This window comes from Emys orbicularis, chromosome 1 (assembly GCF_028017835.1).
Source record: "Emys orbicularis isolate rEmyOrb1 chromosome 1, rEmyOrb1.hap1, whole genome shotgun sequence".
NCBI classification, from domain to species: Eukaryota; Metazoa; Chordata; order Testudines; family Emydidae; genus Emys; species Emys orbicularis.
This window is the reverse complement of record NC_088683.1, coordinates 105,490,385-105,514,674: the sequence shown is the minus strand read 5'-3', so window position 1 is coordinate 105,514,674 and position 24,290 is coordinate 105,490,385. Positions and strand designations below refer to the sequence as shown.

Genomic DNA, 24,290 nt, shown 5'->3' with positions numbered 1-24,290 from the left:
TTTATCGACATCCTTCTTGAATTGAACTGAATACAGAATTTCATTAACAGTTTCACCAGTGCCCAGCACAGAGGTAATATAATCTCCTTACTCCTATTCAAGACTCCAAGCATCGCTTTAGCCTTTTTGTCCACAGCATCACACTGGGAGCTCATGTTCAGCTGATTGTCCACCATGACCCCCAAGTCTTTTTCAGAGTCATTTCCCCGTCCTCTACCCTGTAAGTATGGCCTGCATTCTTTCTTTCTAGATGTATGTCTTAACATTTGGCTGCATTGAATTATAGTACTCCATTTAATTCAATCTGGATGCACAGTACTAGGTGAAGATACAGTAACATTTACATAAGAAACACGTAATTAAATAAAAAAGGAAGACAAATCATGTAGCTATTATGACGTGTTATTGGCAACAAACCTGCAACTCGCCAAATGAAGACAGCAGCCCAGCACCATAGGCCTTTATTGCATCACCTTCTTTACAGAGTCCAAATTCCACCGTAAACCAATAGACCTAACATCAAAATTAGACAGAAATAGATGATTCTCTAGGCAAAAAATATCTGACCGTGTGGCACTGATTTTTAAGTATTTGGAACTTACATTTGCTAGAGAACGTTTTTATTTAAAGTGTAGCTATGGTTTAAATAGTGACTGTTTTAAAATGGTTCCTTTTTACTGAACAGATCTGCTCTCGTTCAGTGAAATTCACCCCTTTGAAGAGGGTCAGCAGAAGGTCTATGTTTCACTTACATCCTACTTAAGCCGTCAAAATAGCCATGTGTGTATTCAGATCTGCTTACTTTCCTGACAGAATAGTTATTTGTTACAGCCTTTATATTTTTTGGCAGAACAGAGCCAATAAAAGCTACATGAGAGAGAAATGGCTTGTAATACAGGTTGTCAATCATTGACAGAGGTTGAGTTTTGTTCCCTTAGTGACACAAATTATGTTTCCTGCTTCACATGTAGGGCACCAAGCTATTACAGAGGCAAGGGAGAGCAAAAGAGACTAAATTGTAGCAGAACTCTGACAATTGCTTATGGTTAGCCTTGGCAGGAGTAGATTTTTAATCAGTAAATGTTGGTAAACATCAATTTCAGTGGACATGCACAAAGCAAAGAAAAAATATTTTCAAAGATAACAATTGAAATTTACAGATTGGTGAAGTAAGAAAAAAGCTTCCAGAGAACTTACTAGAGTTTGATTTAAGAATATTTACTTTGTATATTTTGACATGTGACATTAACCATTTGTGTTGTAACAGTTCTGAAGCTTTAAATTTTTCAATCTTAATGTCTACTACTGTCATTCAGTAAATATTGTCTGCCCCCCCATTATTTCCCACATCTGTGAAAATTTAAATAGATAAAAAACGAAAAAGTTTTAAAAAACAAAATTTTGTGCAACTGTGAAAATTTAAATGTCTAAAATGCTTAAAAACAAACATCAATATTAGCAGTCAAATTTATAAAAAAATAAATAAAAATGGAATTCTGCCAAACCTACTTATGCTACCTGAGCTAGAAAGAACACAGCTTGACTTTCAGCTGGAGTTCATAAAGCTCTGCATCTCAGCTCTCCCACAGTAGGATATGAGTAACTCCCATTGACATCAGAGGGAGTTATTTATATCACAGGGTGGAAAAGCAGAGTCCTTGGCAGGTAGAACGGCTGTCAAAACTGCCTCTTCCTGCACATTTGCAGGAGAAATGAAGTAACTGCAGTATCTCCTTACAGGAAAGGGTCCAGCTAGAGCAACTATACTCTGGCCCTTCATGTTTAATCACAACTGTGAAGTCAATAAGGCTCTGACAGGTTAAGCATTCTTATTATCCATGAAGGCAATTGTTTACAGGTGGGATTTTCCAAAGTGCTTATCATTGGCCTAATTCTGCTTCCATTAAAGTCAATGGGAATTCCACCACTGACTTCAGTGGAAGCAGAATTAGGCCAGCCCTCCGCCCCAGATCTTCAAAAGGTATTGAGGCACTTCACTCATTGTAATCCATGGGAATCAGGTGCCTAAATATTTTTTAAGATCCGGGCCTGAGAGCTTTGCAGAATCCCATCCTAATGTATTAAATTACCGTAGCAAGTTTCTCAATATATTCATCTGGCGCTCCCAAGGATGCAAGTCCAATTTCCTGCAACAATAAATCATTGTTCTTCAAGCTGTTTAGTGCAAACATTGCTTCTTATATGCGTTATTTCATTGTTCACTTTTTAATTACCATCTAGTACCACCACACATAAGTGTTAACAGAGCACCTTACCCTAGTGCATCAGAAATTGTTAACCAGAAGTCCCTATGGAAGTTAATGAGGGGCTCTGTCTAAATGTCATTTGCGTGGTGTGACCCATTGGACCTGGCATGTAGCCCATTTCCACTGACTTCAATAGGGTTTGGATCAGGCCGATAGTAAGCAATCAGCAGAGCCTTACAATAAAAAGATGATAAGTCAATCACAAAGCAGATACTTTAAATATTTATCATTGTTCTGGTGGACCCTGATGGAAAGTGAACATAAGAACGGCCATACTGGGTCAGACCAAAGGTTCATCTAGCCCAGTATCCTATCTTCCAACAGTGGCCAATGCCAGGTGCCCCAGAGGGAATGAACAGAACAGGTAATCATCAAGTGATTCATCCCCTGTCGCCCATTCCCAGCTTCTGGCAAACAGAGGCTACGGACACCATTCCTGCCCATCCTGGTTAATAGCTATTGATGGACCTATCCTCCAAGAATTTATCTAGTTCTTTTTTGAACCCTGCTATAGTCTTGGCCTTCACAATATACTCTGGCAAGGAGTTCCACAGGTTGACTGTGCGCTGTGTGAAAAGCTAATTCCTTTTGTTTGTTTTAAACCTGCTGCCTTTTAATTTCATTTGGTGGCCCCTAGTTCTTGTGTTATGAGAAGGAGTAAATAACACTTCCTTATTTACCTTTTCCACACCAGTCATGATTTTATAGACCGCTATCATATCCCCCCTTAGTCGTCTCTTTTCCAAGCTGAAAAGTCCCAGTCTTATTAATCTCTCCTCATAGAGCAGTCGTTCCATACCCCTAATCATTTTTGTTGCCTTTTTCTGAACGTTTTCCAATACCAATATATCTTTTTTGAGATGGGGTGACCACATCTGCACACAGTATTCAAGATGTGGGCATACCATGGATTTATATAGAGGCAATATGTTATTTTCTGTCTTATTATCTATCCCTTTCTTAATGATTCCCAACATTCTGTTAGATTTTTTGACTGCCACTGCACATTGAGTGGATGTTTTCAGAGAACTATCCACAATGACTCCAAGATCTCTTTCTTGAGTGATAACAGCTAATTAGGACCCCATCATTTTATATGTATAGTTGGGATTATGTTTTCCAATGTGCATTGCTTTGCATTTATCAACAGTGAATTTCATCTGCCATTTTGTTGCCCAGTCACCCAGTTTTGACAGATTCTTTTGTAACTCTTCGCAGTCTGCCTGGGACTTAACTATCTTGAGTAGTTTTGTATCATCTGCAAATTTTGCCACCTCACCGTTTACCCCTTTTTCCAGATCATTTATGAATATGTTAAATAGGACTGGGCCAAGTACTTGGGGACACCACTATTTGTCTCTCTCCATTCTGAAAACTGACCATTTATTCCTACCCTTTGTTTTCTATCTTTTAACCAGTAACCAATCCATGAGAGGACCTTCCCTCTTATCCCATGACTGCTTACCTTGCTTAAGAGCCTTCGGTAAGGGACCTTGTCAAAGCCTTTCTGAAAATCTAAATATACTATATCCACTGGATCCCCCTTGTCCACATGCTTGTTGACCCCCTCAAAGAATTCTAGAAATTGGTGAGGCATGATTTCCCTTTACAAAAACCATGCTGACTATTCCCCAACAAATTATGTTCATCTATGCGTCTGACAATTTTGTTCTTTACTATACTTTCAACCAATTTGCCTGGTACTGAAGTCAGGCTTCAGTTTGCCTGGGGTCACCTCTGGAGTCCTTTTAAAAAATTGGTGTCACATTAGCTATCCTATAGCAAATGACTGGAGAAGCGGACTTAAATGATAGGTTACAGACTACAGTTAGTAGTTCTACAATTTCATATTTGAGTTCCTTCAGAACTCTTGGGTGAATACCATCTGGTCCTGGTGACTTACTACTGTTTAGTTTATCAATTTGTTCCAAAACCTTCTCTAATGACACCTCAATCTGGGACAGTTCCTCACATTTGTCACCTAAAAAGTGCTTCCCCATAAGCTCATATGAAATGGTTCCAGAAGCTAGGGACACAGTGTGAAAAGAACCTACTCTTATCTCAGGAGCTAAATGTGAATATGAATTACAAAGCCATCCACATGGGTGTAAAATACCCAAAGTGCAGAAAAAAAAATACAAGCCCAACTCAAGAATGTGTATAGCTAACTTGCTCTAAAACACAGACTGCATGCTGCAGAGTCAAAGACTATGTCCTCACTGCAAAAAAGAGGGCCATCTTGATGTAAAACCCTAGCTGGAGACAAGCCAGAGGTTGCTTTTGCCTCGATGTAGCTAGTTGAGGTAAACCCCGGGGGGGGTGCACATGTGGGGGGTTGGGGGTAACAGGGTTGATCTCCACTTACTACACCAAGGTAAAGACTATCTGTGCCTTGTTTCAGCTAGAATTTACACTGAATTAGCTATCTTGATGTACAAACACACCCTTTGGTGCAGTGAGGGCATAGCCAAAAGCTCAATCCCTTCCCGAGGTTTGGTGTGATTAACAGAGAAATTAAAAATTAACAACATACAATACAAAGTAGCAGCTCAAATTTTCTCCACCAGGTTTGACGGCTCTGAGGGTTCCAATCTTACCTCACCTCAGCTACTCTCCACCCAAGTCACTCCAGCTCCTGTATATCAGAGTGGGGTAACTAGTCATCTGACTCAGATGTCATCTAATCCTTTCTAAACAGGATTAACACCTGCTAAGAGGGTGTTAGGCAAACACTATCAGCCTGTTACAAGGGATATGGACTAAAAAACCAAAACTACACAAAAATGAAATCTATATTTTGTATACACTAGGGTTTTTTGCGTGAACTGAGTCTAATTTTTTAAACAATAAATAAAACAGGTTCTACTTAAATATATGTACAGCAAAATTTTAAATCACATTGCATACTTTGCATAACAGATCGGCCAATGTGCTTCAACTCTGACTGATGGGATCACTTCTGGGAGACAGGAGAGTGTGTTTTCTATGCCCATTCAGTTCTTAGCAACTTTGTTGAATCTGCCAATGCAGCTGCCAATTAATATTATGTTTACCTGTCCATAAAGAACTAGACCTTTTCACACAGATTGCTGAACAGCAGACAGATAATAAATACTTGTTTTTACATGTGAAACTGACTCACCTGACCTCAACTAGATTTCAAACAATAAGCTAGAAGTTGAAAGCTCCATAACCCTTTACTAATTTCCTGAATTATCCAGTTTCTGGCATCTTAAGTTACAATGATAGAGTAATGTATGCACTTACCTGGGAAAATTGAGCAAAGCTAATGTCAGCAAACAGAGGTACATGTCCTAGGAGCTCATGGCAAACATCACTAGAGAAAATAAGCTGTATGAATTAACTTTATTTCAGAAAAATGTTTAGACACATTAGTGTCAGAGTCTCTCCATGTGTACAGAGGAGAAATCACATTAGAGAGAAATGCCCAAGATCCAGAGGGAAAGGCATTTCTATCTCAGGTACTTCTGGAGCCCACGCTACTATGCCATCTGGGTCTCTCACAATTTATAACAAATTTATGCTCACAACAGCCCTGTGAGGAAGGGAAGTGCTGTTTCCCATATTTCACAGAAGAGGCGCTAAGGCCCAGGGAAACTAAGTGACTTGCCCAAGGTCACACAGGCACTTTGTGGTGGAGCAGAGAATTGGGAGCAGATCTCCCAAATCCTAGGCTTGTGCCCTAACCACCGGACCCTTCTCCCTTTTCACTTTGTCAACAATAATCACTGCTAACAGCTGAAGAAGAGAACAGTAAAGCAAATCTTGGCCCTAAGTAAAATATACCCTGTATATTCAGCCCTGCAGAGAGAAGCAGCTCAAGACCTATGCACCACTTAAGTCCCACAAAATAAGTGCAGAGGCTTTGTGCCAGCCCTTTGCACAGGAGGAACATAACTTTCTTTGAATTCCTGGGCCAGGTTCACCGGAGCCAACACCTGTAGGTGTAAACGATACCTTCCTGCACCACCCTGGGCCCCTGCAGCCCAGAGGGAATTCACCCTGCAGAAGATGCTGTGTTGGAGCTGCTACCCTCATGTGGACTTTTCAGCCATGGGAGTAGGGGGCAGCTTTAGCTTATCATGTGGCCTCACAGGAAGCAAGCTGACCAGGCTGTTGAGGGGCTGCACTTTGGAATCTGCCTGGCCAAGTCCGCTTTGACCTGTGCCACTCACTTCTTGGGCTGCTGCAGCCTCCCGCTGGCAGACTCTCCTTCACACTCCTACAGATATGGCGGTTTGCCAAAGCAGCAATTCTTGTGCTTAAAGCTCCCAGATGGCCAGAGCACGTGCTTCAGGGAGAGCTGGGCAAGGGATTGCTGGTAGTTGGAAAGGCAGAGAGGAAGTGGTGAGGGGTTGTGCAGCTTTGCCATATCCCTGGCATAAAGGATTGGGTGGGGGAGAAAAATAGAATAGGAAGGAACAAGGAAAGAGGGAGGAGGCAGCACAGGGGCTGCGGAAGACACTCAATACAACTCTGCTGTGCAGAGGGTAGGCAGCTACAGAATGGACATGCAGGGGAACACGGTAAGTTGTGCACAGAGAGCAGGGCTCCAGATAGATCAGCATGGAGGGAAGTGGAGTAGTGCAGGCTAGGGACAGGGAGGTGGCCAGTTATGATGTGTCAGTGGCCCCAAGCCCCTGTGAAAGGGGAGCACAAGGTTTGCATCCACTATTGCAGACCAGGGACTGGAGTAATGGCTCTTGAGGGACTGTGAATTTGCCTTCAATTTGCACATGGGGCTGTGTGGGAGGATAACACCCACTGCACAAAATGGTTTAACAAATTTCACCTAGAATGAGAAGAAACAAGAGAGAGGGAAGAAAGAAGAATGATGTGAGGGAAAAATGGATGGAAAGGAGGAAGTGAAGAGAGGGGTAGGAAGTAAAGAAATAAGGGGGAAAGGAGAAATGGAAAAAAGAACAGATTAATTTTAAAGAAAAAGAGAAAGAGGAGAAAGAAAATAAACACAAGGTAGAGTTAACAAGATCAAAGGAAAAATGGAGAGAGAGAGAGAATTAAAGATGAAGATGAAAGGAGGAGAGAAAGGCATAACGGAACATAAATGTGGCAAGAAGGAAGAATAAAAGATCTATGACAGTCAGTTAGTGAAGCTGATCAGTTCAAGAAGGGCTAGCAGAGGAAGGGACAGCTTACAGAGACAGAGCTACACTCTCTCGCTAAGGAGACAAGAAATCCCTTCTAAAATGTTCAGATGAGAGCAACAATATAATGGGGATACCTCAATATGGTACAGTGTAGTGCTTTACCATGAGGATGGGTATATTATCAATAGGGCCCTACCAAGTTCATGGCCATGAAAAATGTGTCATGGGCCGTGAAATCTGGTCTTTTGTGTGCTTTTACCCTATACTATACAGATTTCACAGGGGAGACCAGCGTTTCTCAAATTGGGGGTCCTGACCTAAAAGGGAGTTGCAGGGGTCACGGTTTTGCCACCCTTACTTCTGCACTGCCTTCAGAGCTGGGTGGCCGGATAGCAGCGGCTGTTGGCCAGGCGCCCAGCTCTGAAGGCAGTGCTGCCGCCAGCAGCAGCGCAGAAGTAAGGGTAGCGGTACCACAACCCCCCCTACTATAACCTTGCGACCCCACCACAACTCCTTTTAGGGTCAGGACCCCTACAATTACAACACTGTGGAATTTCAGATTTAAATAGCTGGAACCATGAAATTTATGATTTTTTAAATCCCATGAGCATGAAATTGACCAAAATGGACCGTGAACTTGGTAGGGCCCTAATTATTAACAATAGTATTAACTGCAGTTATTATTTACTAACCCAACTGCATAGTTAACCTCTGCAGCTTATGCAGCCCTGTCTACCTTCAGTGCCAAAGTACTTACGGTTCTGGTGTGTACATTGGTTTAGATCCATGGCGGATGTACTGTGTAGAGTGAAACACTCTGAATGCCAAACCAGCCAGGAAATCCCGAGAAGACAGCAGGCCAGCGACAGGGCGTAAGCGGAATCCGGTGCAGGCTTTAGGGAGAAAAAGATTCCATTTTAAAATGTCTATTGGACTTGGTTTATGCCTCTCCTTTGGGTCCTGGGAACTGGACAGAACTTTGCATCAGTTTTCTCTCTTAATTATAAGCTTGGGTACCAAATAGTGGAGAACTCCCTATCTGCCTAAGGTACTTACATGGCCACCATCACCACAGTATCTCTACGCCTCACACTCTTGAATGCATCCTTGACACACGCCTGTAAGGTAGGGGAGTGCTATTATCCCTATTTCGCAGGTGGGGCACTAAGGCAGGGAGTAAGTAAGTGACTTTCCTAAGGTCACACAAAGTCTGTGGCAGAGCAGGAAATTTCCCCTAGGGTTCTCAAGTCTCAGGCTAACACCCTAACAGCTGGACCAGCCTTCCTCTCTATTGGGCTATTTTAACACAAACATACTTTGCAAGAATTTTGAAACATCTTCAAGTTGTGGAATATTATCCTCCTGGTAGCCACAGTATTTTTCCAGTAGTGGGAACACGTGGTTGTGTTCATAGCAAGCATGAGTTGGATAGAGAGTCTTCAGCTCCCTGAAGACTGTGCCCCACGTTTTCTTTTCTTCCTCTGTGTAAGTCACTTTAGGAATAGGCTGCCCGCTGTAAAGCAAAAAGCATTTTGAATCCACAGTGAAATGGATACACCTTAAACCAGCAATATAAAGAAGCGGCTTGTGTCACTGGCATCTGTGCTTGTACTCCCACCCGGAGCTGGACAGGAGTTGGTGCGGGTGACGAAAATCCCTCTTCTTATATACAGCAAGAGAGAAAACAATGTGATGCACAAGGGGCCTGATCCTCCTCTCACTCGCATTTGTGTACATCTGGGATAACTCTACTGAATTCAGTTGAGCTATGCTGTCATTTAGATTGTACACTCTGAAGGGCAGAGGCTGTCTCTTCCCCTGTATTTGTTCACTGCCTGGCACAATGGGGCCCTGATCTCAGTTGCAGCCTTTTGGTTCTACTGTCGCAAAAGTAAACCGTGTTTATTTTGCTGATGATGATGATCTGCTAGTAAAATTCACTGACTGCTGAATTTCATTGATTTTCCTTTATTGAAGTGCAGAAGGTTGTTGCATTTCACGCCGATTGATTTGTTTTGACGTTCCTACTGTGGTCAGGAAAACTTCAGTTCTGAAGATGCACAGCTCTTACTGGTTTAAGTATCGTGGAGATGTTCCTAATTATCACTAAATGCAGATTTTGGTAAATTTGATTTTTTTTTTTAAAATGAATAACCCCCGGGTCAAATTCCCCCTCAATCATGTGTTCATGCAGCTCATGCTGATGTTAACAAGAGGTAGGCACCATGAACCATGACTTTGGCCCTGCATTCCCTATTCCCTTGGAATTAAACGGAGGGAGGAAGATTCCTTAGCAATAAAGAAAAGGGCCATAGGTGAATCCCCAGCTTTTAAAAATCAATGGGTTTTAAGCAACTTAATAGGGTTAGCAGCACTCCTGGAATAATGCTAGGGCTTTCCAAGCCCAGAGATTCATTGTTAAACTCCAGTGATACCCCACCGCCTCCCACTCTCTCATTTTAACTTCGGCCTGGGGGCAGCTCCCCAGTAACTCTGTAATTTTCTGCCTGTGTGCATCAGTCCTCCTTGATCTATGGAGCTTTAAACATGCTCTTGAATTATTAAGAATGCTGGGGGACCACTGCTGTTCCTACAGCACTCACTGGTCCTAATTAATCTTTGGGCCACTTTCACAGGGCTGGAGAAGGAAGCCGAGGCTTAGCTCACTTTCAAATATCAATCAAAAGGTCCCAGAGATCAAGAGGGCAGGGACGAGGGAAGGAGGCACGAGAAAAGGGAGCCAAAAGCAAGGGAGAGAGAAGGCAGGGAAGTAGGAATTCACGCTGGGGAAGGATAAGAGTAAAATGAAAAAAGAAAAAGGAGAGAAGAGAGTCAAACAAGCAGCAGATATGGGCAGAAAAGACGTGCAAGGGGAAAGTGACGGGCGGGGGAAGAGATCAAAGGAAAAGAGGACAAGAGAGTGTGAATCTGCTCATTACATGGCTGTCCCACTTCTTGTAGCTGATTTTTAGAGGTAATGGCACCTGAATTTCATAGTTACCCTTTAAAGGCCCAACCTTCCCATCACCCCCAACAAGCTCCAAGTTCACCGGGGATCCTCTGGGCCTGGATCTGCCCCCTTTTTACACAGCTGGGAACTCAGCTGCCTCCATAGAACTGTTTCTCACCCCTCTGCAGAACCTGCAACAGGGCATCTCTGCAGGGCTCAGGGTCTGAGGGTACGGCTACTGGGTGGCTGGATGGATGGCCCAGGGTGGTGCCAGAGGGTTCTACACGGTACCCCTTCCACTTTGTGAAGAATCAAAAAAAGCCAAATTTCTTTGCCAGCTTGTCACTGTTCTATTATTATTCTATTATTTGAAAGCATGGAGCTTATGAACTCCTGATAGAATACGAAGTAAACACATAAAATCCCAGCCTGGTCTATCTCCCAATATGGACAATTTAGTAATACTGTTGTGGGTCTCATCCTCCTAACTTGTTTCTGGTTTGGTAATGGCTATTCTTGATACTTGTTCTATTATTTTTATATAAAGTTTGGTTGAAGTCTGCAAAGTAAGGGACAAATTCTGCTGTCAGTTACAAAGTCTACAATTCCACGTACTCCTGTAAGTGGAGATGCACTTCTGTAACTAAGATCAGAAACTGGCCATAGAGGCTCACCCAAACTTTCTAGCCAGCAAGCAGGTTCCTCTCTGATTTCTTTGACTCCTTTCAAGCAATTAAACAGTCAAGTTGGATCTTTTGTCTTGTAGCTTAGACTGTAAGCTCTTTGGGGCAGGCACTGTCTTTCTGTTCTGTGTTTGTACATCAGCCTGCACAGTGGGGCCCAAAGTAAAATTAATAAAATAAAATAATAATAATGGTTTAAAAATCATGAAAGACATGATCTGATCCTTTGAAGTCAAAGAGAGACTTACCATTGACTGCAAGGATTGGGCCCGTTAGGTATAATATAAAAGCGTGAATGACTTTGGCGGAGAGTTTTAGTTCCTATTGTCATTCAAATTTGACCGTGAATAAAAAGCAGAAAACAAAACGAAGTCCATCCTAGAGAAGTGGATCTGCTTCATTTGTTTATTTTGCTTGTGAAATGAGAACCTAAATTGCTCAATGCAGCTGGATCAGACATGATAAAAGTAGAGTAATAAGTACTGGATTAACAAGAGGACCATACGTTATTCATTATTTTAATAGTGTGTGCAGCTCCTTTAATGTAAATTATATACACTCTCCCCCTCTCCACTGTTTAATATGGAGAATACCAGAAGCTGCATTATTCAGTGCTCAGGTCTTTGTAGTAGCATGTGATACTGTTGTACAATTAGACAACAAAGCTTGGTGCTGGAGTGTGGTGGGGGGACATGTCCTCATTTGAATGTCTGCCTTGAGCAATTTACTTTTGTTTTGCTGTAATTTGGGATAAATGCATTTACAGGAAGATTTAAACACACGCCAAGAAAGAAGGAGCCAACAGCAAAAAGGAAATCCCTGTCAAGAATTTGTTGTTGCCGTGATGAAAGGGCAGTGACAGGTTGGGAAGCATTCACTTGTGTGACTGGTGTCTCTCTTGTCCGTGTGGTGCACACTCACTGTCTGTAGTTGTAGGCGATGTCAGCAAACTCCTTTCTGCGGGCCCGGTAAACAGGATCTTTGAAACCCTAGGAGGAAACAATTAAAATGTACTCCTCTTGCTTAGTGGGAACAATGCAGGGTTCAGGCCTTAATCCTGCTCCCCCTGAAGACACTGGGAGCTTTGACACTGAATTCAGAGGGAGCAGGAAAGTGATCTTAGGCTAAAATTGAGATCCCAGCCCACAGGGTGGACACCAAGTGCACAAGAGCAAGCAGAGAAGACCGATTCTTCCCAGGCTGAATGACTGCTTTGCTGAAATAGCGTATGCAGGCTGTTCACATCCTCCCACCAGAGGGTGTGTGGGAGAGAGACAAGAGGATCCATTTAGCAGCAATTTCCAGCCTTACTCATGTCCTGCCTCCTCCCGTTCTCTGCACGCTGCCCAGCAGGGGGCTCACAAAGAGTAGAGCTTCACTCATTACCACACTGGGGGTGTGCACCCCGATGCATGGCTCCCCCACACATTCAAGCTAAAAAGCTCACCTCTTATACACTTATTTCTCACAAGGTTCATCTAGCCAGTGAGGATTAGGCCTCACCTGAAGATGAGCTCTGCGGAAGCTCAAAAGCTTGTCTCTCCCACCAACAGAAGTGGGTTGAATAAAAGGGATTCCCTCACCCCCTCATCTCTCTCATATCCTGGGACTGACACAGCTACAATGCTGCATACTCCCGTCCTTTCTCTGTCTTGTCTGTTTAGACTGTGAGCTCTTCAGGGCAGGGACTGTCTCGCACTATGTGTATGTACAGTGCTTAGCACAATGGGACCCCTGTTTCAGTTGAGACCTCTAACTACTACTCCAATATACAAATAATAATGGTAATTTGGTTAACCCCAGCACAGTACAAGATGAAACTGGATCTGGGGACAACTGGTATCCAACATAGTTGTATTAGATCAAAGTATTATACACAAAAAGGGGTCAGGTGATTTGAAAAGTTATATGTTATAGAATAGAATGGTATAATAGAACATTTATCCTATTTTTAGCTCCCACGTCTACCTAAATGACAGCAACTGAGTGACTCCTAGTTTTTCCTCCTGGCTGCATCCTAAATTCTACTATCCTTTCTTACTATACCATATGCCTAGTTGTGCTTTGATTTTATGAGAACATAGAGGAAACTGATCACTAACTAATGAGTTCTACCAGTTAGAACTGAGCTGCTTCATTCATTTCAATACCTGAGTTTTCTTTCTTTTTTTTTTTTTGCTTTCAAGAACAACATCGTTTTATGACATGCTCGTATGCTAGTGCAACAAATGAGAAGGCTATTGATTCAGTTTGCTGAAGTAATTGCATCTTCTTTCATTCTGTTTTTCATATGACCGCACTGAATATCATGAATCATTGTACATGATACACAACGGACTTTGAATTAAGCAATAGGTAGTGAATGACTAATCACCCCATCTCAATTAAACTAATAGCAGCAATTTTTGCTACACTGCGTGTAATTTATTTATAATCAGCCTGTCTCAATTAAACTAATAGCAGCAATTTTTGTTGTGCTGCATGTAACTGCGTGTGTTTTGACATGAAAATAAGTTATTGTATGGGAGGGGGTGGGGATAGAAAGTACTTTTGCATCAAGAAAAGTCTTTAAAACACTTAAGGATTCATGTGCTCACTAGCACAAACAAATGCACTTTCATTATTTAAATTGCAAGCCCCTTGGAGCAGGGACCACTTCTTTTATTGGGGCTTGCATCATAAATGCCACATTGGCATTCAACAAATAATATGTAGGTGTCAATCAACTATACGTTCATTATAAAAGGAAAAAAAAGCTCTTAATATCCCCATGCTGGAATATGGTGATTGTCAACTTTCTGTGGCTAAAAAATTGTTCGTCAAGACACCGTATCCCAGAATCCTTTGCATAAGTGTAGTTGAGAGAAAGTGAGTGTGCCTGTGATGACTGTGTGCTCTGAAGATCCCCAGCTGCCATAATGCTTGGGGCTGCTGGCATTTGCATAAGTTAGAGCAGCCTCCAGACTGATCTAATTTATGTCAGGGATTGATTCTCAAACAACCCTAATTATGGGAACTGCCTTTGTGCCTCCCTGGACCACTAGAGTTACCCTGGTATAAAACATGTGTACATGAGAATCCCAATTACTATAAAGTTGTTCTTTGTTTAAAGATAGGACTTATTTCTTACAGGGTGGTCTGCATCCAGTTCAGCTCCATAGCTTAGGATCTGATTGGCAAATCTGTCAAGCTCCTGGATAGTTCTCGGGAACCACGGCACTACAAAACAGAAAAGAAAATACAAATTAGCCTCTTTTCATTTTAGCTTATCTTGGGGTCTCATCTAACTCTTTCCATTTCTTTGATATAAATATAAAGGAGGATAAACACCAGGCTAGAATCACTGGTACTTTTCGGAAGTGTTGCACTGCACCAGTGATGCAATACAACCCAGTTTCATGAGCCAGTTAAGTTGGGTTTATGGATGTTTTGCATTGTTGGAGCAATGCAAAGCAGCTGGAGTAAATCCAGCTCCTGGCATTAAGTTTGCTTGTGATTGTTATTATTTATTGCTTGATTATTGATATTTCTTGAATTATCAGAACATAGGAATTACCAGACTGGATCAGACTCAAGTTCCATCTAGTCTAGTATCCGGTCTCTGACAGTAGCCAGAGTCATCCGCTTCAGGGGAAGGGGCAAGAAACCTTGCAGCAGGTAGATATGGAATAATCAGCTCCATGAAAGGCTCATTCAATTCCTAATCTCTGCCACTTTGCCTGGCTTACGACGTGAAGCAGTATACAAATTAAACAGCACTCTGATGCATCTGATTAGTGTTGTATCAATTAGCAGACATCGCAATAATGCATAAGGAGCCATTTCAAACAGCAGGAACAGGTCTGATTGTCCATTGCCCTGGGACTCACATATGCATTTGCATCGGTGCACAGTAGGTGTAAAAAGCTACCAACACTGATTTCAGAGTCTTTTGCACCCAGCTTGTACTCACACTGCATGAATGTGAGAACTACATGAGGTGCAGGGCAATAGAGAATCAGGCTCCATTTCTTTTTATTTGGATCAGAGATGGAAAAATGGCACCCAAATCTCTCTTGAGAGCAACTACTATAATAGGAGAGGGGTCATTACAGCTCTTGTGGTGACAACAACACTGCTCTCAGCTTGGATGTCACATGGGGTTCGCACTCTGCATTGATGCGCCGTACTCTCTTCATGTAGGGTACAAGTAACTGCCATTGATATCAATGGGGGTCACTCATCCCAGAGGGCCCCGGAGTTTAAAGTGGAGAGTTCAAGCCCAAGTGCTCTCAGTGTTCTCTCTTCCAGCTGAACTGCACCGTGACTTATATGAATTTAGCCTCTTTCTTGTCATAAAGGTGCACCATTCCTCCAGCGAGTGCCTTGAAACGCTTCCCATGACCTGCTTTCTGCCCTAACGAGGACACTGCTGCTGAGTGAATCAATTTTATTTTGTTTAACATTTTGGTTTTTAGTTAATCTCAGCTGCCCGAAAAGTTCTGCACCAACAGCTCTGGAAAGAGAAGTCCCGTATAAATCCTCCAGGGTGCACAGCCAGCTGCAGCGCAATCCCTCCCACAGTGCCCCGCTGATGTTCCCCAACCCTGAGCCGCATGGACCACCGAAGGGATGAGAGGATCATTCTGTCTCCAGGCCTATTCAGCCCGTGGTCTCTCTGCTGAGACTGACAATAAAGAAGGCATTTATGGGGTAGGGTTTAAGTAATGTGGACACCTGCACATCAGAATTGGAGTCAGACCACTAGCTCATTTCACATAGGCCCCAGAAATGCAGTCTGCATTTATGACTACTGGGTGGCATGCTTCCGTGACATGTCCATCTGTGCCAGGGCAGTGTTATGCACACTAATGTGAGAGTTGTGTACTGTCTTTGTGCTTTTAGAATTCCTGCCGCAAACAGTTTCTAAACATCAAAACAGACTCTTTTTAGTGCAGTGTTTTTTTGTTTTTTTTCCCTTTAATGAAAGTGAATGTGGCTTTGTATTGCAGAAAGAAACGGTCTTTGGAGCCCCATGCTACTAACTTTAATCAGACCTAAGAAGTTAGTCACTAGATGGCAGCAGAAGTAGCATCAAAATCTTTCACGACTGGATAGATTTGTTTTTTAACCATAGCTCCATTGTTTCTTTAGAAATATTTGACTAGTTTCTGTCAGTAATCTCCACCCCCTCAGATTAAGTAAGCAAATGGGACTTAGTTATGAAATAATGTTTTTACTTGATACAAAAGTCACTGTCAGCATACACACTAAAAGAAGGCAAACCTCATACAACAACCCTGGAGGATGCCATTATCTTCTACATCTATTGCCTAGGCAACTAAGCTAGTGGCTTTATGGTCAGGAAACCTGGGTTCTGTTCCCAGCTCTGTCAGTGACCTTTCATGTGAATCACATCACCATGCTATGCCTCAGTTTCCCCATCTGTAAAATTGGGGTGACAACAGTCTGTAAAGCGCTTTGAGATTTTGGGAGGAAAAGTGCTACTTTGAAGCTACATGTACATTATTAATTATTGCAACAACATATTGCCATTCCCAGGGAAGCTCTAAAACTCATCAGATCTGAACACAGCTGAAGGCCCACTAGTGACTGTGAAGCCTGCTATGCCCTGTGATGGATTTCAGCGTGTGCTGAGAGGATGGGCTGTTAGGGATTTTGAAGAGGAAGAGGTATTCCTCTGAACTAGAAAGATTTAGGTTCAAGTAATTTCTGTTCCAAATGTGGCTGAATTAGACAAAAAATAGTATCCAATAAACTTTTATTACCAAAGAGTTCGACAAATGGGTGATTTACAAACCAGGGGGCAGATTCATTCCTGGGCTGGCACCAGCATAGGGACAGAAGGGAGGTGGTTTGTTTCTCCCTTATTTGAGCTGCTGGGGTGGCCAGTGTGGAGCGTTGTGAAGATTAGAGCAGCCCTCAGGGCTCCCCAAACTTGTACCCTTGCATCAGTGGCCCCAGGATCACCAGGACACAAGTCCACCCTAGTCACACCGCCTTCCACTACTCCCCTCCCTCCTCTGGCCTAACTTCACCTCACCTCCTGTTACCCCACCACCACCACCACCACCTCAGAACACCGTCTGTGCCTGGGGCTCATGTGGATTCAGCTCAGAGCTGGTGGAGTGGATCTGTAGTAGGGGAGATCCCTGATGAGAGAGGCTTTATACCTGCCCTATGGTCCATTTGCACCGACCTCACTGGTACAAAGGGGCGGCAGCAGAAGGCTCTTAGTGTTCTCAGCATCCAAGTCAATGGGAATTGAGGGTGCTGAGCACAGCATGGGATTTAGCCCCTCTGCCCTATACATACAGTAGGAATCAGAGCAATTAGTGATGTGAGAGAGCTGCTGGGGTATATTGTCTGGCAATGCAGTTCAGAAAGACCTTCCCCAACAATGCTAGCAACAGTTTAAAAATATCAAATCAAATTAGGCTCTCAATGAATTTGTCAAATATTTTGTTTGCTGACATGTTTTCGCGGGGGCTAGTTAACCAGACATGCTGGCTGTCTGCACTGCGGTTAATGAATTGCCAGAGCAAGCTGTTGCAACAGGGAGCCTCTGTGAAGAAGACTTCAAGAGAGAACATGGGCTGATCAGTAATAAATATTGATTTGTCTGTAAGTGAAACAGCAGCATTTATGGGCATGTACTGGACACCCAAGTGGTGACCAAATTAACATGGGGTCAAATGCTTAATAGGATGCTAATAAGCTATTTATATGTGGGGCAACAAAACGGAAGCAGTTAGGAGTTTCTGCAGAGCTCCTACATTCTGACCATTGTGAGGAGGGTCAAAGCCAGGTCTATTAAATTTATAGCTGTTCGAGGCACAGGTTTAGACCTTTTTAAACAGATCCAAATGCTTTGGCCTGCCCCAGGGTTTAGCAAACAAGGCTCTTACAGAACCTCAGCCTCCAGCCGGTCTCAGAAATGCAATAAATTGTCTCTGTTTCCCGCCACTGAAATAGACTAATATTTAATTATTTTATTCCTGGGCTCCTAGGGGTCTGCAAATACTCAACTTGTTTCCCAAAAGAGTCATGAAGAGATGCACTGTGTTTTCGCAACAAATAACTCTAATTCCACAAAAGGCATTTGGCCAGATGAAACACTTCAGCACATCGCTCATGTGAAGAGCTAAAGTTACCTTCAGAATGATGACATTTTGCTAGCATTTGCTAAGCTACAGTTATATTATTGATCTAAAGCTTTTATTCATTGCTTGAATAGGGGGAAATATAATATCTTTTGTCCTACAATTAAGAGAGCTTGGGGGGGAAAAAAGAGTAAAAATGATAACTGAGCCCAAATGAAAAATCATCAGTACACTAAAGCCCCAGACCTGGTAAAACATCAAAACATGCTTCAAGTTAAGCACAGGGTTCATAGATTTTAAGGCCAGAAGGGACCACTGTGACCATCTAGTCTGACCTCTGGCATAGCACAGACCATAGAATTTCACTCAGTGATTCCTGCATCAATCCCAATAACCTGTGGTTGAACTAGAACTTACTTTTTTTTAGGAAGATATCTAGCCTTGATGTAAAGATTTCAAGTGATGGTCAATCCACTACACATTCCAACTGATAATCACCCTCACTGTTCAAAGTGTGAGCTTATTTCTAGTTTGAATTCACCTACTTTCAACTTCCATCCATTCAATCTTGTTATGCCTTCATCTGCTAGATTAAAGACCCCTCTAAAGATCCAAGGTCTTCTTCCTGTACTTACAGACTATGATCAATTCACCTCTTGGCCTTTTCTTCAATATGCTATGGGTATGTCTACACTACAGCCACTGGATGCTTCCTACATTAAAAACTCCTTCTGTCAAATTCAGTCCAATATAATAAATCCACCTCTCTGAGAGGCATTAGTTAGGCTGACACAAGAATCCTTCCATCAACCTAGCCATGTCTATACCGGGAGTTAGGTTGACCTAATTACGGTGCTCAGGGAACAAAATTTTTCACAGCCTTGAGTGATGTAGCTAAGTTTATCTAATTTTTAAGTGTAGACCTGGCCTAAATCGATAGAGCGCTCACTGTACAGCATATTTTCCAATCCTTAAATCATTCTTGTGGTTCTTCCTTCTCTTCATTGCTCGGGTGCTTTGCTGGACCAAGTCCTAGTGGCACTCAAACATCAGGCAAAATGAACAAAAACTATTTAAGCGCAAGCCGATAAAAAGTCCAGACTGTCATACCTAGATCAATTGAGGAAAGAGGATTTCACTAGCCTAGATGGCACATTGGTCACCAAGAAGCAACATAGGGAAATAAAACAAAACCACCTTTGCTACCCCCTGTGACCCTGCACTGAATTCATGTAAAGTGCACAGATGAACTGAACCCATAATCCTTAGCAAAGAAAAATCAAATCCCATCTATAGATGGTGGATAAGGAATTGGCACTATTGCCTTAGCTTAAGTAAGTTGCTTCTTTCTTGACACAGATGTGTCTCACAAGGAGAATATTTTCCTTGGCAATGAAAAAGGCCTGTGTCCACATTGGCTTGCTAGTGTGTGTGTGTGTGTGGGGGGGGTGATATTTTGTTTAGTTTTATATTTTAAAAAAAGAACATCAGCAGATTCTGATGTTAAGATTCCAATGTTAAGATCTATGAGTGATGATTTTAAAGGGCAAGTCAATGTAGACATTGTCATGGCAATGCTAGTTATTTATTAACACTGTCATATTTGTTTAAGGGACAAATTCAGCCATTATGTCTTCAGCTTGGTCTCTCATTTCACTCTGAACCTGTGTATGCTTTGCTCCCTAAGCAGCCTTAGTCCACAGGTGCTGGAACTAGGGGTGCTGCTGCACCCCCTGGCTTGAAGTGGTTTCCATCAGATACAGGATTTACAGTTTGGTTCAATGACTCTCAGCACCCCCACTATACACATTGTTCCAGCGCCCCTGCCTTAGTCTGACTTTTAGGGCACAACCCTTCTGAGATTTAAACTCATGGTGGGCCCTTCCACTAATGGCAACTATTGAAACTGAAAAGGGAATCAAGGACAGAAAAAATAAAAATAAAATGATTCATTTGATCTTCTCTCTCTCTGATGATAAATTGCTTCCACTAACAAACAAAAACAGTCATTCCTTCAATCAGAAGGGATCGAATTAATCTCTGCTGCTCTGAAGTCAATAGAGATTAATCTGGCTCAAGAAGACCTTTTGATGAACATGAAACATGAAGTGAAATCCTAGCCCTGATTAAATCAATAGGATTTTTGCTACTGACTTCAATGGAGCCATGATTTCTCCTGTGGTCTTTTTGTTGTCGACATTTTGAGCTCTACCCTGTGCTCGAATCAGTGCCTACAAAACCTTTAATCACGGCTGCTCAGCAAAATCTTTCCAGGGTCTGTAGCTTTCTTCTGAAAATATAATTCAGAAAGAGGACGCGTGACAAAGAGAGAACATCTGTTATAGTAAGTGTAGCTGAGGCCTGGCCTGGAGTAAATAACTCCTGGAGGGAGGCCTCTTTTTTTGGAAGAGAAGATTAGGGAAGGAAATTAATCATAAGGTTGAAAACAGAATGTTTGTGCTAAATAAAGTAAGTAAATAGGTCAGTAGGCTAAGAAGACAGAATGTCCGAGACAACTAAGATAAGAGGGGAAACACACAGGGACTGTTTACTATGAACTAGATAACAAGGGAAGTTAAGAATATAGAGAGGAGGTAAAGAGGAAGTCGAATGGTGGTCAGCATGTGGACAGCGCATGCTGCACAGAGATTGGTTCCTGCAAAGTAACCAAGCCGATCCAAAAATGTGCGCTGCAATGTATAGTAAATGCAATGAGATGTGTAATGTATAGAAAGGGAGGAAGTTTCTGTGTAACTTTGGAGCTGTGATGTACCCTGTATCTGAGTCTGATCAGCTCAGCATAGCACTGCTGTGTGTCCAGTAAAGATACCCGAGTGACAAAGGCAGGAGTCGAACTGAGTTCTTAGGAAGCGGAGTGGAAAGAGGTCTCGGAGGGAATCTCAACAGTAGTGCTAATAGCTCCCTGCCCAGGCATAACCCTTTCTCTCTTGTCACTTGTATGGAGGAAACTGACCCCAGAGAGTATTTGTTGGAGGTTTCTTTCCCCCAAATGTAATGTCATGGGTCAGGCACAAAGGAGATGGTAAACGGATTACCAGGATTTATCTCGGGCAGATATTAATGCCCTTTTATGTTGTTCCAAGGAAGGAAGAGGAAGAACCAGACCAAAAGCATTTGAAGACAATCCTAGCTGAAATCCTATTAAAATCACATCTGGTATCTGAAGAGGTATTTAGGTATTAATAAAGTGGGTGTTGTGGTTTCTTTACATGAATCTTCTGGGCCATGTCTTTACCCGGGCCCCAATCCTGTGAGGTGCTGAGCACTCTCAACTCTCACTGACTTCAATAAGAAGAATGGAGGGTACTCAGCACCTCCCAGGATCATGCCCTAGTTCCCTAAAAAGGCAAAACTACCATCAACATTGCTGGGAGTTTTGCCTGCGTGAGGATAGGTTGAGCCTGCTCCCACTGAAATGGGTAGAAAAAACTCCCTGATTTCATGGGTTGGGGGAGGGGTGCGATTGGACCCAAAAGATTTGAGTGAGATTATGGGGGCGAGATTATGCCTATGAGGGGGAAGATTGTGCCTGACTCTTACGTAGGTGCATTGTGGGGGAGGAAGTGCACAAGAAGGCTTCCTCTCCCCTCCCCACTCATCATCCAACCTGCATAAGGGTCAGACACAGCTGCTGCCCCTGAGCTTGAAGAAGGATACAGCCTGCTCCCTCCATCCACCAAGGGGTGCACAGTGCTCCAGAAGGGGATGGAGAGAGATTGGAGGCTGATCAGCCTGCAGAGAAGGACCAGTGTGGAAGAGATGGGGAAATGATTTCCACACTCTGAAGGGGTGCAGTAATAGATCCCTGCCAGGGAAATCAGAGAAGAAATATACTTCCTTGAAGCAGAATTTCTCCCTCTACTTCCCCACGGGTTACATTGCTTCACACCAAGTGTAGTGCTGGACTGTGCCTCATTGGCCTTAGTAAGGGCTGCAGGATTTAGTTCATTGTTATTAACCAAGTTTTAGGGTGTTTTGGGGGTGGCAATGAGGGGTATTGGAGTTAGCCATGACAATCAACACTTCATTCATTATTTTGTTACTTGGTCCTTTATCAGCAACTTGTGTGCATTAAACACAATTGAAAATATGATCACACTTTGCATGAAGGGTCCATTTAACAAAGAGTTAATAAATGACCAGCAGATGTTCTAAGAACTGGTAAGTCAATTGTTATAGAGTCCAATAGGTCAACTGGTAGCTTATAACCATCTGGCATACCTTCTACTGATGGATTTATAAACCATCCATAGATCAAACTACTCATATCTGTAAGATGCTGATAATCATAACACCTCTTATGGTAATTAACTCTTTATAAACTATTTCTAAGTGGACCCTTACTATGAAGGGTGACCAAGAAGGGCTCCGCTGTGGATTCAAACAAACAAACAATCTGCATTATCCTATTTCAATGTTAACAAACTGCCTGTCTTCACCTGACTGTTCCCCTGTAAGGGTGATCAAGACAAAGCAGCTTTGGAAAGTGATGCAAGTTCTTCATCAAGGGAGCATAAAGGGCAGGCAGTCGCGAATGTCCCTAGGCCACTGTTCTAAAGCCCTCCTTAGTGACTTAGAGGAGCCAGCCCTCCTTAGGGAGGTGAAAGACCATCTTTCTCTAGATGGCATTCATTACCAAAAATGCACATTAAGGGCTCGATTCAATCAGGTGCTGAGCATGCTGGCATTGCTCCAGCAAAGCAGTTTAAAATGAATCATGTGCTTAACACATGAATAGTCCCATAGATTTCAGTAGAATTACTCATGTGCTTAAAGTTAGTTATATGCTTAAGTAGCTTGCTGAATCTGGGCTTTACGTAACTTGTTGGAGGTTGACAAGACTAAAGCCATTGTGCATGTCAAGCAAAGACCATCATTAAAAAAAAAAAAGTTTGAATCTAGGTAATGTTTATTGGAATAGAGTAATATCCCTTTAAATACTTTTTGAGCTATCCAATGGTGCTTGCTGTGTTCTAGAAGCCACTGGAAATCAGTCACAGCCAGGGCAGGCTCCAGCTTTTTTGCCGCCCCAAGCGCCGATTGAGCTGCCGCTGAAGTGCTACCAAAGAGGAAGAGAGGGAGTGAAGGACCCGCCGCCAAAGACCCGGACGTGCCGCCCCAATAACGGACGGAGTGCCGCCCCTTTCTATTGGCCGCCCCAGGCACCTGCTTCTTTCGCTGGTGCCTGGAGCCGGCCCTGATCACAGCGGCAGTGTGCCTGTAGCTAGGCTTGGCATGTTTGCGTATCTTTAGCAAACGCAGTCATTTGGAACTCACCTGTGCCCGTGTGGTCTCTTCGTATTGTTTGTGTGTGTAAGGAGCAAAAGATAACACTAGATGAATTTGGTAGATTGCTGAAAGCTGTGTATGAAAATATAGCCTATTTGAACAGCAAGGGAACTGTTCATTTGCAGAAAATGACCATGCCTACAACTTTTTGGAATGGGAGACAGGACTATAAAGGTGGAAGGGGAAACACAGGTACAGAGGTCAACCAGAAAACTGCTTTACTTAAGGGAATAGAAGTAGTTCAAAAAGGCTGAGTGGTTTAGGCAGATAACACAATTTTATAGTCAATATTAGCACAGTCAATATTTTCTTACCAGCATCTTTCTTCTTTTTACGTGAAAGCTCATGAACAGTCACTCCAATTTCGTTTCTCAAAGTCTTGATGATATCCATGAGAAGAGGAGTATTCCTCCTATCCAGGTTTATGAAGAATTCATACTCATCTTTGTTGACTCGGGAAGGTCTGGACTCAATATGGATCAGGTTTATACTTTTTTCCTATGAGAAAGGAATAATAGGTTGAATTTTGATACTATATGCTGTAAGTGGAATCACAGCATGCTGAAATTCACCTGTTGGTGAATGGTCCATACAAGGCCCTCTACACCACAATAATCTCCACCAGATGGAGCAGTTGTATAGGGGTGAATTTCACCCCTATACAACTGAAATTTCTCCCCCTACCCCCCTACCCACCCACCGTGCAGAGTCAATGCAGGGCCTGCGCACAACTAATTCCCTCAAAGTAGGGCTTAAGTTGGATTTAAGTGGTGCATAGGCTTTGTAAAAAAGCTGCACGCAGGCTCTGAATATGCCTATGTGGAGAAGAGCATTTACTCAGAATCAAC

At 42.7% G+C, this 24,290-nt stretch overlaps 1 protein-coding gene across 1 annotated transcript in view; it reads right to left on the bottom strand.

Moving 5' to 3' along the window:
- PAH (phenylalanine hydroxylase) overlaps positions 1-24,290 on the bottom strand; it is a 54,421-nt gene that overhangs the window by 5,023 nt on the left and 25,108 nt on the right. The window contains exons 3-10 of the mRNA XM_065402738.1: positions 23,757-23,940; positions 14,160-14,248; positions 11,951-12,018; positions 8,713-8,909; positions 8,154-8,289; positions 5,535-5,604; positions 2,091-2,147; positions 418-513 (exon numbers count right to left, since the gene is read on the bottom strand). Coding sequence (XP_065258810.1) covers positions 418-513; positions 2,091-2,147; positions 5,535-5,604; positions 8,154-8,289; positions 8,713-8,909; positions 11,951-12,018; positions 14,160-14,248; positions 23,757-23,940 — 897 coding nt within the window. The remainder of the gene's footprint in view (positions 1-417; positions 514-2,090; positions 2,148-5,534; positions 5,605-8,153; positions 8,290-8,712; positions 8,910-11,950; positions 12,019-14,159; positions 14,249-23,756; positions 23,941-24,290) is intronic.